The 15,661-nt window shown below is 34.5% G+C and overlaps 1 protein-coding gene across 1 annotated transcript in view; it reads right to left on the reverse strand.

The window, feature by feature from the left end:
- The window catches only part of LOC115441452, a 192,241-nt gene that overhangs the window by 11,676 nt on the left and 164,904 nt on the right, over positions 1-15,661 (reverse strand). Inside the window, 3 exon segments of the mRNA XM_037442834.1 lie at positions 434-632; positions 4,794-4,961; positions 8,622-8,694. Coding sequence (XP_037298731.1) covers positions 434-632; positions 4,794-4,961; positions 8,622-8,694 — 440 coding nt within the window.

Below are 15,661 nucleotides of genomic sequence, written 5' to 3' on the forward strand. Positions count from 1 at the left end.
CTTTCTTAGTTTTAGGAATATTTTAAGAACTTTTATTTTAAGAAACTACATACACATATTCGAGTGCATCTTAGATTAAAATGATAGTAATGTGATCACATACCCTTGTTTCCAACGGAGACAAGCGTGATTTCAATTATTCAGATATTTCAATAGAATCCAATAATCTTGATCGATTTAAAGAGATGTAAGCCGTTCCTGGCAATAGTAATTGTTAGGTCTTGTCGTCGATCTTCAAATTAAGGAACGCATTGGCTTTACGTCTCCTAGAGCAATTTGATGTAAGGCAGATAATTGCTGTATTTTTAGAAACACAAATAAATAGCCAGAGAAGACCAAATATCTGTCATCCCGGAATAATATATACAATGTGTATGAGAGTCCTATTCAGGTAAGAACCCGTACAAGAATCCAAAATAAAATAATAACTCACTTGGAGGCAGTTTAGATTTGAGCATGTCCATAGCGACGACGTTGATGACTAGAACCCAGATAGGACAGTCGAGGAGCTCGCTCTCGGACTTGACGAAGGCGATCGCGCTGAGGCACTGGGTCTCCAATCGCCGGCGGTCGGGGTACGCGCGCCGTAACTCACGGTTCACGTTTGATTGGAACTTCTTCATGTCGAATAGCTGTTGACAAAAAAAACATTGTTAATGAAGGAATAAAGTTGAAGATAATGTCACGGGAGATGATTTGTAAATCGGTACCAGTTTAAATTAAGACATAGTACATACGTTAGTGACTGCAAATGTTGATGTTTGCAACATAAACCTTATCTTAAAATTAAATATAAAACCAACACATATTAGAAGTATAAGTTATTGTTATCCAGTTGATGAGCTGATTAGCCATACAAAAACTAAAAGGTCTTATTCAAATACATGGATCACGATAACTTAATGGAATTACCCGACAATTTGGCAGCTATGATTGAATGAGAAAACATGTTTTAACAGCTGATAATAGTAATCAAGATTCGACGTAAGATACAGATGAGTTACATAGAAGTAGTAATGAAAAAAATGAACCGAGATTTTTTATCGTAATTAACAATAGATGCGATGATCTAAACAAATAGCTTTACAGACGAATCAATGCAGCGTGGACTGGAGATGTTATCGAATTAATATTACATAACAAGACGTGGTCGGTAGTGGAGAGAGAATTATGCGATTAAACAGACTTTGGGCACGGAACGCGACTTCGTGATAGGCGCACACGCACGCCGCTTCGGGAACCAATAATCAAGCATTATCTACACTGATTTCATTTTGTATTTATCAAAAGAAAGCAGTTTTGGGATACTTTTTTGTTGATAAAACAATGTGATCGTAGTTTTAGTTAATTTTGCTTTTGTCATTAATAATATTAATATTAGTTAAAGGATTTATACCTATCAATTATAGTAACTGTATATAAGCATATCAGAGAAGTGTTGTAATAATTGCGTAGTGTAATGAATGATAATCTTTACCACGATAAATATCAACAAAACACACAAGGAACCCTACAAACAAAACTAAAACTGTCCAGTCAGTTCCGATGAAATCGAATGAGTCTTATGAAGTTGTTGCACAAGCGATGCACTTTCCAGACATCGCTGCTCCCATCAAGATGTCCAACTGCGCGGCCACAATGGACAGGAGATGTTATCAACAGCCGCTGGCTGACCTATTCTGAAATCACTGGCTCTGGACATGTGACTCGTTTGTTTGTACCGCTTATCTAAGAAGTGCAGTTTTGATCGATGCCACTTAGTCTACAGTGGTAAGATGTTGCAAACTCATTGTAGCAATCCGTATCAATGTCATGAAAATATCTTAATCAAAATAGCAGTGATTGAAATCAACAGAAGCGGAGTATTTTAATTATTATAGGAATGTTGCTTCATTGTCAGATTACGACATGAGGCACGGGTCAAGCTGTTTAATGTTGTGTATGATGGGCAACTTCTGTTTGGTTTAATACGACATAAATTCGTATTATAGTTTATGGCTTGGCAAATATTTATGTATCCCGCTTTGTCTATGGGCAGTGGCGGCCTTAACAGACGCAAGGCCCTAGATGAAAGTAAAAAAAAACGCAAGGCTCCGGATGGAGCAAAAAAAGGTTTTTGGTTTTAACAATTTCGTCGGTAAGATCGTAAAAAGGGTCCTCCGAGCTACCGCGCGAAGACCCTGTAAGGGCAAGGCCCCGGGATGTGGCCCGGTTCGCCCCTAAGGCCCTCTCTGAATAGGGATCTGCCATTCAATCGACGCACATGACATTTCTTACACTTAAGGGCCTATACCTTAAATATTACTTACACTATATTTCCATTAATGCGCGTTCTCAAAAATATATACAAATGTTAAGATAATTTAAAAATGAACTAAAGCTACACCTGAACAAATGATATAAATTACTCTAATGATTCATACAATTAGTACAAACAAAAAGGTATTTCAGCGGTTTCCTTTTATGCCGTAAAGTCATTAAATACTTCAAATGAAGATTCGAAAATTGCTGTTGAAGCGACAGCATTGTTTTATATTTTGGTCACAAGGGAATCTGTTGTGGGAACGGAGACGAATCGCGCAGAAAAAATCTCAGAGATCATGCCGTTTCGACATTAGACGGTATTGTTCAGAGAAAATCCTATTTATATGAAAACTTGGCTGCGCTGTCATGAGATTATTGTGCAGCGCGGCGCAATTTCGGTTTCATAAACTCATAATTGGATCCAATCGAGTTTTATAAATTACAATGTTAATTAAGGACTCGGTGAACTAATTGACTGAAACTATTGCTCCGTGTGAAGAAACTGTTGAACTAATCAAGACTTACACAACTTTTAAATATCTAACAAAGGAAAAATCCATGGGCAATAATGATTGTTCTCTTATTAATATGCAATTTGTATTCGCTGCAGCGATGCCTCCGTCACATATTGAGAATAAAATGAGGAAAATGGTATTGCGATTAACACGGATTATGCGGAACGGATATGCGTTATCAGCCTTGGTAAATAAATCCTGTAACAGGCAGGAACTGACGAACAATGACTTTTCACTTTCTGCTTTACTTTCATTACTCCAAAGAAACTAAATCCCTCGAAACAAACAAGTGAGGCAATGACCATTCTCTCGCCGTTCAATGGCGCTATCTTTTCGCATTGTTTGAAACTTACGTAAAACATAGCCGGTAATGGTGTATGAATTAATGAATCTTCAGTTCATTCACTAGGAAGTGAATAGCGTCTATTGTTTGTTAGGGTGCTTATAGAATTAGTTCGCTTGATGTTGCTGCAACTCCTGAATGATTAATTGACGAAAGCTGAAGTTTCCCATAACTAAGTAATTCTGGAGTGCAATCTTCTGGTAAAAGTTTCCAGAAGTATGGTTTTGAAAGGCAGGAAATAACTTTGTTTAAAAAAATTAGAAACTATTTGTAAACTAAAATAGGTGAACCTACCAATTAATATGGTATACTAAACATTAAATCATACATTTCAAACTTAAATATATACCAATTTTATAAAAATCCTGACAAAAAAAGTGCAACAAATCAAATAAAGATGACAGCATGTGAATCTAATGTCGACTGTCGCTACTATACGAGATTCGAGTTTCGTCATGAGGAATTACGCAGCAATGTCACGGTCAATATGAATCGTGCCCAAACACAAACCGTGCAGTCGTGATGCACTCCAAATGACCAACGCGATGGACTAACTTAATGTCTTTACAATGATTATTGTCTTTAACAATCATGAACATGAGAAAATTGTAAAAGTACATGATGCAATGACTCGAGAAACTAAAAATGGATTTTTAGTTGAACTGGTGTGGTAACTAATTCACTGCTAATGATTCAATGGAAATTTATTTCCTAAAGTTAAAGCCAAACAAAACTAAAATGAAGTAAGATAAAACAGTTATAATATTACAGCAACACGAAAATATCAAAATAAACGATTTAGTAAGATTACTGTAGATTGGTATACCGAATAAGGTTGGTTAATTGCACACCATAGCAAGTTAGGTCATTATGGCCAACCATGAAATTAATAGACAAATGTTACAACATCTCATTTCACGTGCGCCCATCTTGACGGAAATTATTAACGTGAGTAATTCGGTATGCACGAAGCAAACGGGTTCACCTTCAATATTGCCTAAATATTTTAACGTAATGTGAACAAGTTTGATACAGTTTTAAAACATTAATTCAAGAGGAAGGATGAACATATAATTAAGTAGATGAGTCTCTTGGGAATAAATTATTCAAGTAATTTATAAAAATAGCTTGACCTACTTTAATGAAAACAGCAATTAAATGTCGGGCATTAATTTTAGCAAAAACAAGTTTATTGATGTGCTTGTTGTAGAATGTTCGCAAATCACAAACATGACGGATTCACCTCCACGTGTAAGGACGGTTTGAGTAGTCGACACAGTAGATTTGAAACGAAACAGAAAGTTTGTATTATTTCAAATACATGAGATCTATAAACCTATCTAAATAGTAAGCACTATAGTTAGGTTTTAGATTTGACTTTTTATTTACCTACGCCAGGCAGGATACAATTTGTTTGTCAATGTATGTGGTTGCCGAAAAGTGCAAATATTACTGTATTTTTTTTTCTCGTCTAACAAGAATATGATTATAGCAGCCCTAAATCATTATTTAGGCTTTAGGCCCACGAGTGGTGGCCTAGAATTTAAAAGATTTCATATACCTTCGAAATTCTCATCTAAGGTTTCTTTAAAATGTCTACCAATTACGCTAAACAATAAAGTTAAAATTACCTTGAATATTTTCTCCTGCTCCAGCGAGTAGCCGGGTAGTTTGAGTATGTCCTGCCCGATGGCCGTTTCTTCGTTGCTGGTGGCCGCGGTACTCTTCACGAACACGCTACTCTTGGAGTAGCGTCTGATGAGTATGTTACCGGCATCATCCATTTTTATTTTGACACCTGCAAATAAATATCAACTTTAATCTCTTTGTTTTTAATATATTTTTATGGTAGTAGTAGTCGTAGTTATATTGCGTGCACTGTATATCACGCCTCTGAGGTTCCGCATTCGAATCCCAGGTTGGGCAAACTGATATTAGGTTTTTTCCGCTGCATGTAGCAAAATACGCGCTCCTTAATAAATTATGGGATGAAACGTAGTTGGCGAAAAGTGGGTGCCCTGGTTGTATCTCAGCCTATGATTGGTCTTTGTTTTTTGTTTGTTCTTAATAAAGGAGTATGAAGAAGTTTTGAGTTTGTATTGAAAATTTGGAAAGTTGTAAATGAATTGTAAGTGACCTCATCTTTATCGAGGTGTCGAAGGAACCTATTGAGAATTTTTACACTTACAAGGTCCATTTTAATTTAAAACTGAAAATTTTACCGGCGATAATATTTACCCAGATGACTTAACAGCCGCGCACAAACGAATTCATGCCGTAAACCTTTGTTCTGTTAAATGTCCTGCTACGCATTAGGTAATGCAATCTAGTTCACGCAAATCCGTTCAAAGCTCCAATTCGCTTTCTTATTTCGGATTCTGTGACAGTAAACTTTACGGACAATCACCTTTAGCACAAAAGCCATTGTCTTTGGGACCGTTAGTACTATGACATCACATGATGTCCTTTTCTGGCATCACAAGGTTAATGTTTTTTTTATTTTAAATTGATCATTATGATTTATTACACTGCAAAGATATAATAGTACCAATAATCGTGCGACCTATGACATCAGCGATCTTAATTCGTTAGTTAGAGCATGTTTAAATAAAGCCTTTTGATATGGATATTTAAAAATTTCGCGGAACAATCTATAAGGAATATAAATGAAAACCCCTGCATCATTCATTGCTTTAAAATATATCCTGATTGCTTTAAAAAGTTAATTGATTTGTGGGTGCATTAGAATATTATGGTAATGTTAAATTATTAGGTGAGTTGTGTTTAGAACACAATGATCACTTTCCATTTGGCCTAGATGTATATCTTAGAAACAGATTGTAATGTAATTAGATTTTTTACGGGAAATTTATTCGCGTGATAAGTAATTAATTGTAGTATATTATATATGTGGATAAAGTACAAAATTTAAAAAAAATATTTTTATTTTGATCTCAATTTGCTTTACTGTATCACGTATCTTTCGAAGCCAAGTAAATAAACCCAAAATGATAATTTATTACGCTTAACCTATCCATTACTTTTTCATAGAACAGAAGGACTTAATATGTTTTTATTTAAATAAGTTGTATAGGAAACACAACGACAAAAATAATGACCTTAGCCAGTTCGCAATGACCTTGTCATTTAGAAAACTGAAAGCAAAATAACACACGAATGAACGTACCCTAAGAACTGATAAAATCTTGCATTTTTTACCGGCTTGACGCTTCCTCGTCTGCTTTGACGTGCATTTATTCGCGTCTTTGTTTGGAAACATTACACAAGATTTCGAATTCATATACTTTAGGATTTTTTCGGATCTGTGGTGCTGTTTTATATTCTGTATCATCAATAGTGTTTTGATCATCAAATAAAAGTTAATGTTTATAGATGTGAGGGCTGTTAGTAAAACTATTGCCTCATATGATAATTTCTTAATTTACATGTTTTTGCTATCTTCAGTTTCTATTTCACACCCAACAGCTCCATCGGCTCCACTTTCGCACAATTATACAACCACATTACCAAAGCCGGTAGCGGGAAGTTTAGCAACAATGTACATGTGCACTTTAACGAAACATGTTTTTAATTGTCGCACGCCAATATCGAATACCTTCAGCTTAGTAGCCCGTAGATAATGTCCAGTGATGTACATGGTCCCATATTTTGTAATGAAACAAGAAACAGTGTGACCAATCGACGCTTCTCCTTAAATGTAATTTAAAAATGGAATAAGATTGAAGATTATGTAGTGACCTCGATTATATTGGATACGGGCATTAAGACTACATATTGATTTTTTCACGTTAATACGTTTGTGGGTGTGTCATTATTGCGTTGGTGGAATCGATATGGTGTTTTTTGTTGCATTAATCGATTATGTTGAGTCAAAACTATAGATTAATTGTAATAAATCTTGTGGAATATAAATAACATATTATTTTGGTAAAAATATTGGTTTATGAGATTTAATATTTAGCTAAATATGTGTACATTGCAATAGACATGTCTGTGATTACGTTTTGAAATTGAACGATTTGTCTTAGTTTCTTTGTTACATCGAACTTTATACCGTCGACGACATATTCCAAAGAAAGGATAATGTTGTTCCTTCATTGCTAACAATAACATTTATTACCACTTTCATTGCTACACATGTACAGTTTCCATAAGCTTGTCTGTACCTTATTATATTGATAAAAACATATTAAAATCGCAATGTACGCTTTGACCTCGGTTTAGACAGCAAGTCGACGCATCTCATTTGAATATCAAAATTTCCATGCTATTGTCGGGACCTTGTTAGCCTGCCTCTATTATTGTTGTGTGTTGGTTTTAAACAAGATCTACCAAATGTTATGCCTCATCGCTTCCTAGTATAATTGCCTCGAGAACAACTATTGTATTTAAAATTTCGTTGATGGCCCGTCATATTTTTTACTCCCAATTTTTTTACTTCATCGTTAGCGTATTTCTCACATGGACAATAATTCTTATTGTTTCAATTTAGTGATCTCATGTGTTTTATTGCATATTTCCTATAAGAGTATTGTTTACCGTGGGGAGCAATTAATCAACGCTGCACTGTTATGTCGAACATCAAAATTTCCGCCTTTATGTTGTGATCTATATCATTGTCTCTTGTTTACGTTTCATTATCTTCTACATCTTATTAAATTCAATTAGCTGTTTTGTCTCCTAGAATGTCTTCGTCGTACATATTTTCAAAATTATACAATTTGTATCGATATTGATTTAGTATTTTACTTTTATACCTTTTATTATTATCGTTATAAAACCTTAAGTTATTTAAATGGTGATGAAACTTAGATAAAAAGGTGCATTTTAGAAGGTGCTTCTAGTTAGACCTGGTATAATTTATCAGTGAGCATCATAAATCTTTCTGTCAGTGAAAAACTTAGAATATAAGTTATACGTCACTATTTTTTCGCCTACAATAGCAATTTTATCTCCAGCATCATAAAGCAATAAAGTTTCCAATACCATCGAACTAAATTACATAGATTTTATATATTATGTTCATAATGTCTAACAATTAGAAAAAATCGGTCAAGTCAATTAAATATTTCTATGGAGATTTGATTGGACTCGATCTTTGTTGTGAACTCATCATCATTTTTTGTATTTGTTGTCAGTATAAAGCCGATGCGTCATACTTAACTGACGTGAGAATGATGGAGTGGCGTTAAATATATTTCGACTATACAATGCCAGTAGTATACATATTTTGTTAATTGACTTATCGATAAAATTGCTTTTTCTCCCGTGAGTTCTGTAATTTTTTTTGAGACTGTCGATATATCGAATATATTTTTACATTAATAATTTAACTGTATGATCGAATGGCACGTCTTGAGGGAGCTATTTCACTATCAATCAGTTCGATTCTTGCCTTTATCAGTAATTAAAGTTGAATTTAATATAAATTTTATTACCTGTCCTATGTGTCTTTTTAATTCGTCTGTCTTCTGGTCTCTGTGTGGATTGTCAAACCCGCATAGTCCAATTCTGCAAAGATAAAAAAAACATCGTTAGAAACGTATAACATGATTGTAATTCTGCGCAAGCGAACAATATTTTTTGATGCGATCATGTTTGCATAGCTTGGAACGGAGCCAAGCTAAGGAATTACTTTAAAACTTGAAAAAAGCCTTCACCATAAATAACATGGTATTGTTTATAAGCATTTGTGAAGAGGATTTGCATGTTGTCATGATCATTCATACTATCATCGGTTTTACCGATTGTTATTCTAGGTATTATGTTCTTTATTAAATAGAGATGTCTTAGCTTCTAGTTTCTTCTGAGTCCGAATAGGCAGAAATGATTTTGTTGATTTGTTGTTCGATGGTAAATTTTAGCTATTGGATGTCTGCTTTGATGATATCTTTTAATAAAAAATAATTCGGGTATAATTAATAAAACTGCAATAATAATATAAATAGAATATTATAATAATAATTATCTATGAAGAAACTACAATTCAATTGAAGATCTTGCGTCCAGTACGAGACGTACATAAAAACTGATGCAGTAAGGACGTGCTCAGACGCCCATTAACTTAATAACACTGCTCCATACATTCGATTCTCATGTGACAAATTGAATAATGACAACATAGGAATTTGTAGGACATTAGTATTTCGTCCACGTATTCTATCGGAATATCGTTTTCTCAAAACCGTTCCTTGGCATTGCCCTGAGAATCCACACTGGCGCCTCATTTATATTCATTTGAAGTACAAACTTCAGGTTGTGTATACCGATTGAATTTTCTATTCTATATCGTGTGTACCGTTTAATGTACAAAGTTTTCTATTCAAAGGTGAAAATTTATGTTCCACTGATGAGCTATGCGTATGAAAGTGGCTATTCCGCATTCGGAATTTGAATTTGACGAAAGTGAATTTTGCCGAGGAATGTTCGTTACGTAATGGTCATTTTTCGTTCAACTGATACTTATAATATATTTTTTGGGTTTTTATATTATTGTCGGTTATATAAATAATCGTGAATGAGTGGTATAGTGTCACTTATGCAAAATTTTAGTCATAAATCTTCTCACATATCAACGCATCTGCCATTTCGCAAACATCAGGTGATTTTTTTAAATTCATAACTAATAAATTATCGTGTTATTTAAGGTTTTTAGGAAAATACTGTTACTGCTACTTGTAACAGTGATAGGATGCAGTGTTTTCCGATGTAAACGCCTTAAAACGCTGAACGGTCTGTCTTATCTTGTATAGTGTTCAAATAAATAAAATACTTTATTTATCACGTAGGTGAACAAAGTTGCACTTATGATACGGCAAAACAATTTATAAGAATAATAAGTATTGCTAAACAACTTTTTAGAACACTTATATATAACTACGAACATTTCGAATAAGCTTAAGGGACGCAGGCGCTGATATTTTGGGTACCAATAGATTCGATTAACCGTCATCTCCATAAAGTACAAGCAAATAATGAGTCTTAGTCTTACCAACTGAACAACCTCAGTCCTTCAAAATCTAACTCTATTGTCATTTTAAGTATTATGTTGACAAAGGCGTTAATTTATCTAATAACCAACCTCATGGTACGTGCGTAACTATTATTTACCGATAAAGCTGTATGACCTTTTTGTATGGAGAGAAACCGAATTTAGGTCAAGTGCCATTGTTAGAGATATTCATGAGAAAATGTTTTATTTGACGCGATTTCATTCCATTCGGTATCATGCTGTTTTTTTGTATGTATCATAGTGTTTATGTTGAAGGACCTGTAGTTTTTTCATTAGGTTATTTTTTTAAAGATTTTGTGTTTTAATCGAAGTAAATGCGGAGTACCCAATTATGTACAAATGTATAGCTTATGCCGAAATTAAAATGATTGTGAACATAAATTGAATCGAATTTAAGTATTGTCAAACGATTTTCAAACTTTCAATCAATTAGTTAAGTATAAATGAGATTGTAGGCGAACGCGAGTGAGCGGGCTGTCGGCCTTGGCGGCGCGCCCGTCACCGACCACTGTGCATGCGACACCCTCGCTGCACAGATATTAATAAAATACACTACGTTAATACTGGCATACTAGAGAAATATGAGAAATTAAAACCATGGCTGTACCGTAGTGTCCTTGGCTTAGTGTAGAAAAAAATTAAATGCGTAGATTTAAATACCTACGTTAAATACGTACTGGCATATAAAATGTGAGAATTATAATACCATGGGTGTTAAATTAAAAACTTACACGAGTTCTAAAATCAAATTTTGTATCGTGTTTTCTTTTTCAAACTTTTTTTTTTGTTTGAATATTGAGGTCAAAGAAATGTCAAACCTAGTAATAAAACAGTTCTACTAATGTGGCTGTATGAATTGAGTGGCTCTTGCCTAATAGGGCATTAAGGTAAAAAAACGCGCGGAATCCTGTTTTGGCGCACGCCTGTCAGCAGCTACCGTATTCCTTTCATGCTACTGCCACACGCTGTGTACACCTGCATAAATTTGCATGGCATAGGTATTTCAAGCTAATGTGGAACAATGATGGCATTTTTTAATTAAGACACATTTAAGAAGCTATTGGTTGGCTGACCTAATGACTTTTGCATTGTAATTGGTAATTAAACGAGGAAAATTCGTGTTATATGCACAAAATGTAGAACCAAGAAACCGATTTCATCGTAATGTATTTTATAATTATGTTTATGTTAAAAATATATTTCACGTTGTTCAAAGATTGGGTAAAAACTCAAGATTATTACTACTACTGGAATTAAAATCATCGTACGTTAGATAATATTATTTATTAAGGAGTTCGCGTTACATAATACAGACATAGAAAATGGACGCCAGAGCACTGACTGAGCCCTCCTATGTATCAAGTGAATAATATTATCAAGAACTAGTTTTTGCTCGCGACTTCCACCACGTGATAGGGTTTTACGGGATATTAGTTCTATTTTCCCGTATAAAAAGTATCTTATGTCCTTTCCACTATCTTAAACTATCTCCATACCAAATTTCATCGAACTCCGTCTGGTAGTTTTTAAATTTATCGCGTTTGTACACAGACGTCAGGGGATTTCGTTTATGTGTATGGAAATGTAAGAGACATAGCGAATGTGCGGTCAGTAGGCGCACTTCGAATTGGCACTAATAGAAAAGAAGCATTGGAGATATACTTTTATCGTTGCTTTCTTTAGACTTGTCAATGTTGTATAGCCACTATATTGCTAATTCCATTTTACGTTTATAGTTTTCACCCAACACTCGTGACTGCGTCCAAGGATATGTCAATTGCTTTAATGAAATACGCACAACATCGCCGTACGATACGGTTCCTTTATCTAATTCAATTACGTGTTATTTGGTCATTAAATGCAATCATGACCTGTTTTATCAAATTGTGGCTTGCATCGAGCAGGCAAATTGTAGGCTTTGATCGTGTTACTGATAAAACAATGTGGCCAGCTGATTTAATATCAATCGGTGTTGTGGATAACCAAAGAATTGTTGCTAAAATAAATATTACATTCTATGGTCTCACAGTCTTGGCATCCTATTGAGATATAATGCTATTTATCTATATTAAAGAATTATGAGCAGCGATAGAAGTGGAACGGACTACCGACTCTAATGTCCGCAAGTTCAAAACTCAAGGACACGCACCTTTGACTTAAAGTAATGCGTGCCTTCTCTGTGAATTATCGCTTGCTTTAACGATGAAGGAAAACATCGTGTGGAAACGTGCATACCTGAGAAGTTTTTTATAAGAATTGTAAGGGGTTTGTGAAGTCTGCCAAATACTAGACCAGTGTTATGGACTAAGCCTTATTCCTCACAGTAGTAAAAGGAGACCCGTACCCAGTAGTGGGACAGTATATAATACAGGCCAGATATTATTATTATTAGGAGTTATTGGAGACTGCTTTCTACAAAATCAAGATCCAGGTCACAAAATTTCGTTTCTCAATCCAATGCATTTCAGCTTATTTTCCATAGGAGTTCATCGTCAGCTGCCCTACTATTGTTTACAAATAATAATTTATCTTTTTAAAACCCTTCCGTGAATTTAAAGAGCAAAATAATTCACATAGTCGGACTTTTATGTCCTTGGTCAAACCGGAGAGTAATTTTAGTGATATGGATAACACATCTTACGACTCTACATTACCAACCAATACGCTTTCTTATATGTCTTACTCATTCTCCATATCAAGTTATTTAAAATATTTAAGACTGCTCTTCGAATTGAATGCCTTTACGATCACCACATCATACGAGAATATTTTTTATAACGAAACATAAAATCGGAATACATCGACAAAGACTGTGACTAAATTGTTAAATCAGTGGTGCATAATACGTTTTTTGTGTCTTGGGATTAAACCGTGAGCAGGTTGTTGATCTCAATCAATGTGTCATTATGGGAACAGTCATAAAGGTTATGGCTCTGGTTAGTACTGCCAGTTTCCGCCCATTTTCACTGTTTTTATGGAATACGAGGAGAGCATACCGTTCGCCTAATGGTAAGTGATATGATCGTATATACACTGTAGTAATAACACCAAAATTTTAAATTTCAAAGTCAATCGATGCTGAGATATAATATTTTAGTATCACACATGGTCACGCTTTTATCTCCGAAGGGGTAAGCAGGTGCAACCAATGCAATTTCGCCTGTGTTTTTCGTCCCATGATGTGATAGGGGACGAGCCTATCGCCATATCCAGCACAAATTCCTAACTCCGGACTGACACTGAGCAGAAAATCCAATGACACTTGGCCGGCTCTAGGATTCGAACACAAGACCTCATATTGAACTAGTCAGAATAATATATTAATTGAAACGAAACATTCACGCTCAATGTACAATTTAGGGAATCCAAAAGATTTCCAAACTTACCTTTTGGAAGCAGACTGCATTTATACATTTAATATTGCATTTCATTTTATTTTATCTTTGTTACCTTTATTTCATTCTATTTTGAATAATGTTTACTCTTTTCATACCTATGTTATTTATTAGTGGAAGCTTCTCTGGTAATTTGGTAACACATTCCCTCGTTATTTACATATGATAATTTGTTTATATCCCAAATATTCAAAAAATAGGTTAACACAAACAAACATTCTTTACTACATTAGTTGTACATGTTGTATATAATTGGCAAGGTATAGATTTGGATAAGGGCCAAGATACCCTGGTTAAGGTCGCCACAGCTCTTGGATACAGATTACTAATACGAGTCTGAGCATCCTTGAGGCTGATCGAGTCAATAAAGATTTATCCGATCATCATTTTCCTAACATCTTGTTTCCACGTAGGTCAAAGTAATTTAAAAGTATAAGTAGATTCGGTAAAGATGGAAAAATGCTGGCGTAGTGATATTATGGTATGAATGTAGTACCTACTGAGTTCCCAGTACGATTCCAATATTCAGTATCAGCCCGGATACTGAAATTTGTGTCGGATATGACAATAAGCTCGCTCATGACGTCACATCATGGGACGGGGCACATAGGCGAAAAGTGGGTGCCCTGATAGTAACTCTGCTCGATTCTATCCTGGACAAATCCCTAACTCCGGGCTGATACTGAGCAGAAGATCCCAATATCACTTTACCCGACCTGGGAGTTGATCGCGGGACCTCAAAGTGGTGTCCCATATTTAATACAATTATGCCACATAAATATTTTAGTCTAATTGCAAGCATTCTTTACCGTGTGTTTGTTTTAAAAAACCAGTCCTTCCTACTCGGTATTTCCATATTTATGTGAAGTAAATAACAATTAGAAAACTAAGTGGTTGTTAACCGCATAAATACGGTTGGAGTGAAATCGAGGAAGTTAGCGTAGAAAATGTATTTTCTCTTCTATGTTCATTATCACTGATGGTTGCAACTGAAGTTGGTTTCTTTAGAAAATATTGAAAATTTTATTTGCGATCAATTAGCCATTTTTGTATTCAAGTTGTGGAATTTATGCATGAAAAGTAGATCCATTCACTAGGTGTTGCTCGCTCGATTCATAGCACTGTCGACGACGCTAGCGCCATCTATTAAGGAGTCAGATTAAAAAAATACGTGACTTTCCACAGGAGCAAATTTTCGGGATAAAAATTAGCCTATGTGTTAATCCAAGGTATGTTCTACCCATGTGCCCAATTTCATCCAAATCTGTTCAGCTGTTTCGGCGATTACTTCTAACAAACATTCAAACACTTTCACACAAACTTGCTTTTTATAATATTAGTAAGAGTAAGATTTAAATATTATCATAAATTGAAACACGATCATGAATACCGAGTATTGATTCAACATTAATTTTGTATATTATGTGCTAGATACTTCCTTATTACTGTTTAGTAGTAATGGCGATAATATAACGTTCATTAAATAAATGCGTCAATGAATCTGATTATCATAAGGCAAATTAAAGTTTATAAGTTATGAATATTTTTGTGTATTTGGCAAACGTAAATATTTTTTATGGAAATCTACTTTACAATAAAGTTTACTAGCAGAATCAACTATTAAACGAGAAACGTGTTACTTTCAATAAACGATCCAAATCTTTATCTTCAAATAAACCAATTAAAGTACGTCATTGTCAGTATGTCAAAAATCTTTCGTTCTGATTGGTCGCTTTTCGCGACGGATCGAAAAAGCGATTGAGATCGTTGATTGAATTTTTTTTTTAATCAAATTGTTCGGCATGCATATGTAATATTGTATATATTTTGGTAAATATTATGTTTATCAAAACAAATAAATAAGTTATACCAATGAATATTACGAAAAATAGAAAGATTAGACATTACACGCTTCGTCGGAGAAATTACTTTAAAATGCCGGCAGGTAACTAGAACCTGACGAAATAATTGTTTCAAACAAGTTCACGAATCAAGGTAAACAGGGCGGATATTCGGTCCATTAAAACAAACTATTCGAACTTTTACATGATTAATTTTTCTTTAAAGAAAT

Source organism: Manduca sexta, chromosome 25 (assembly GCF_014839805.1).
Source record: "Manduca sexta isolate Smith_Timp_Sample1 chromosome 25, JHU_Msex_v1.0, whole genome shotgun sequence".
Lineage (NCBI taxonomy): Eukaryota > Metazoa > Arthropoda > Insecta > Lepidoptera > Sphingidae > Manduca > Manduca sexta.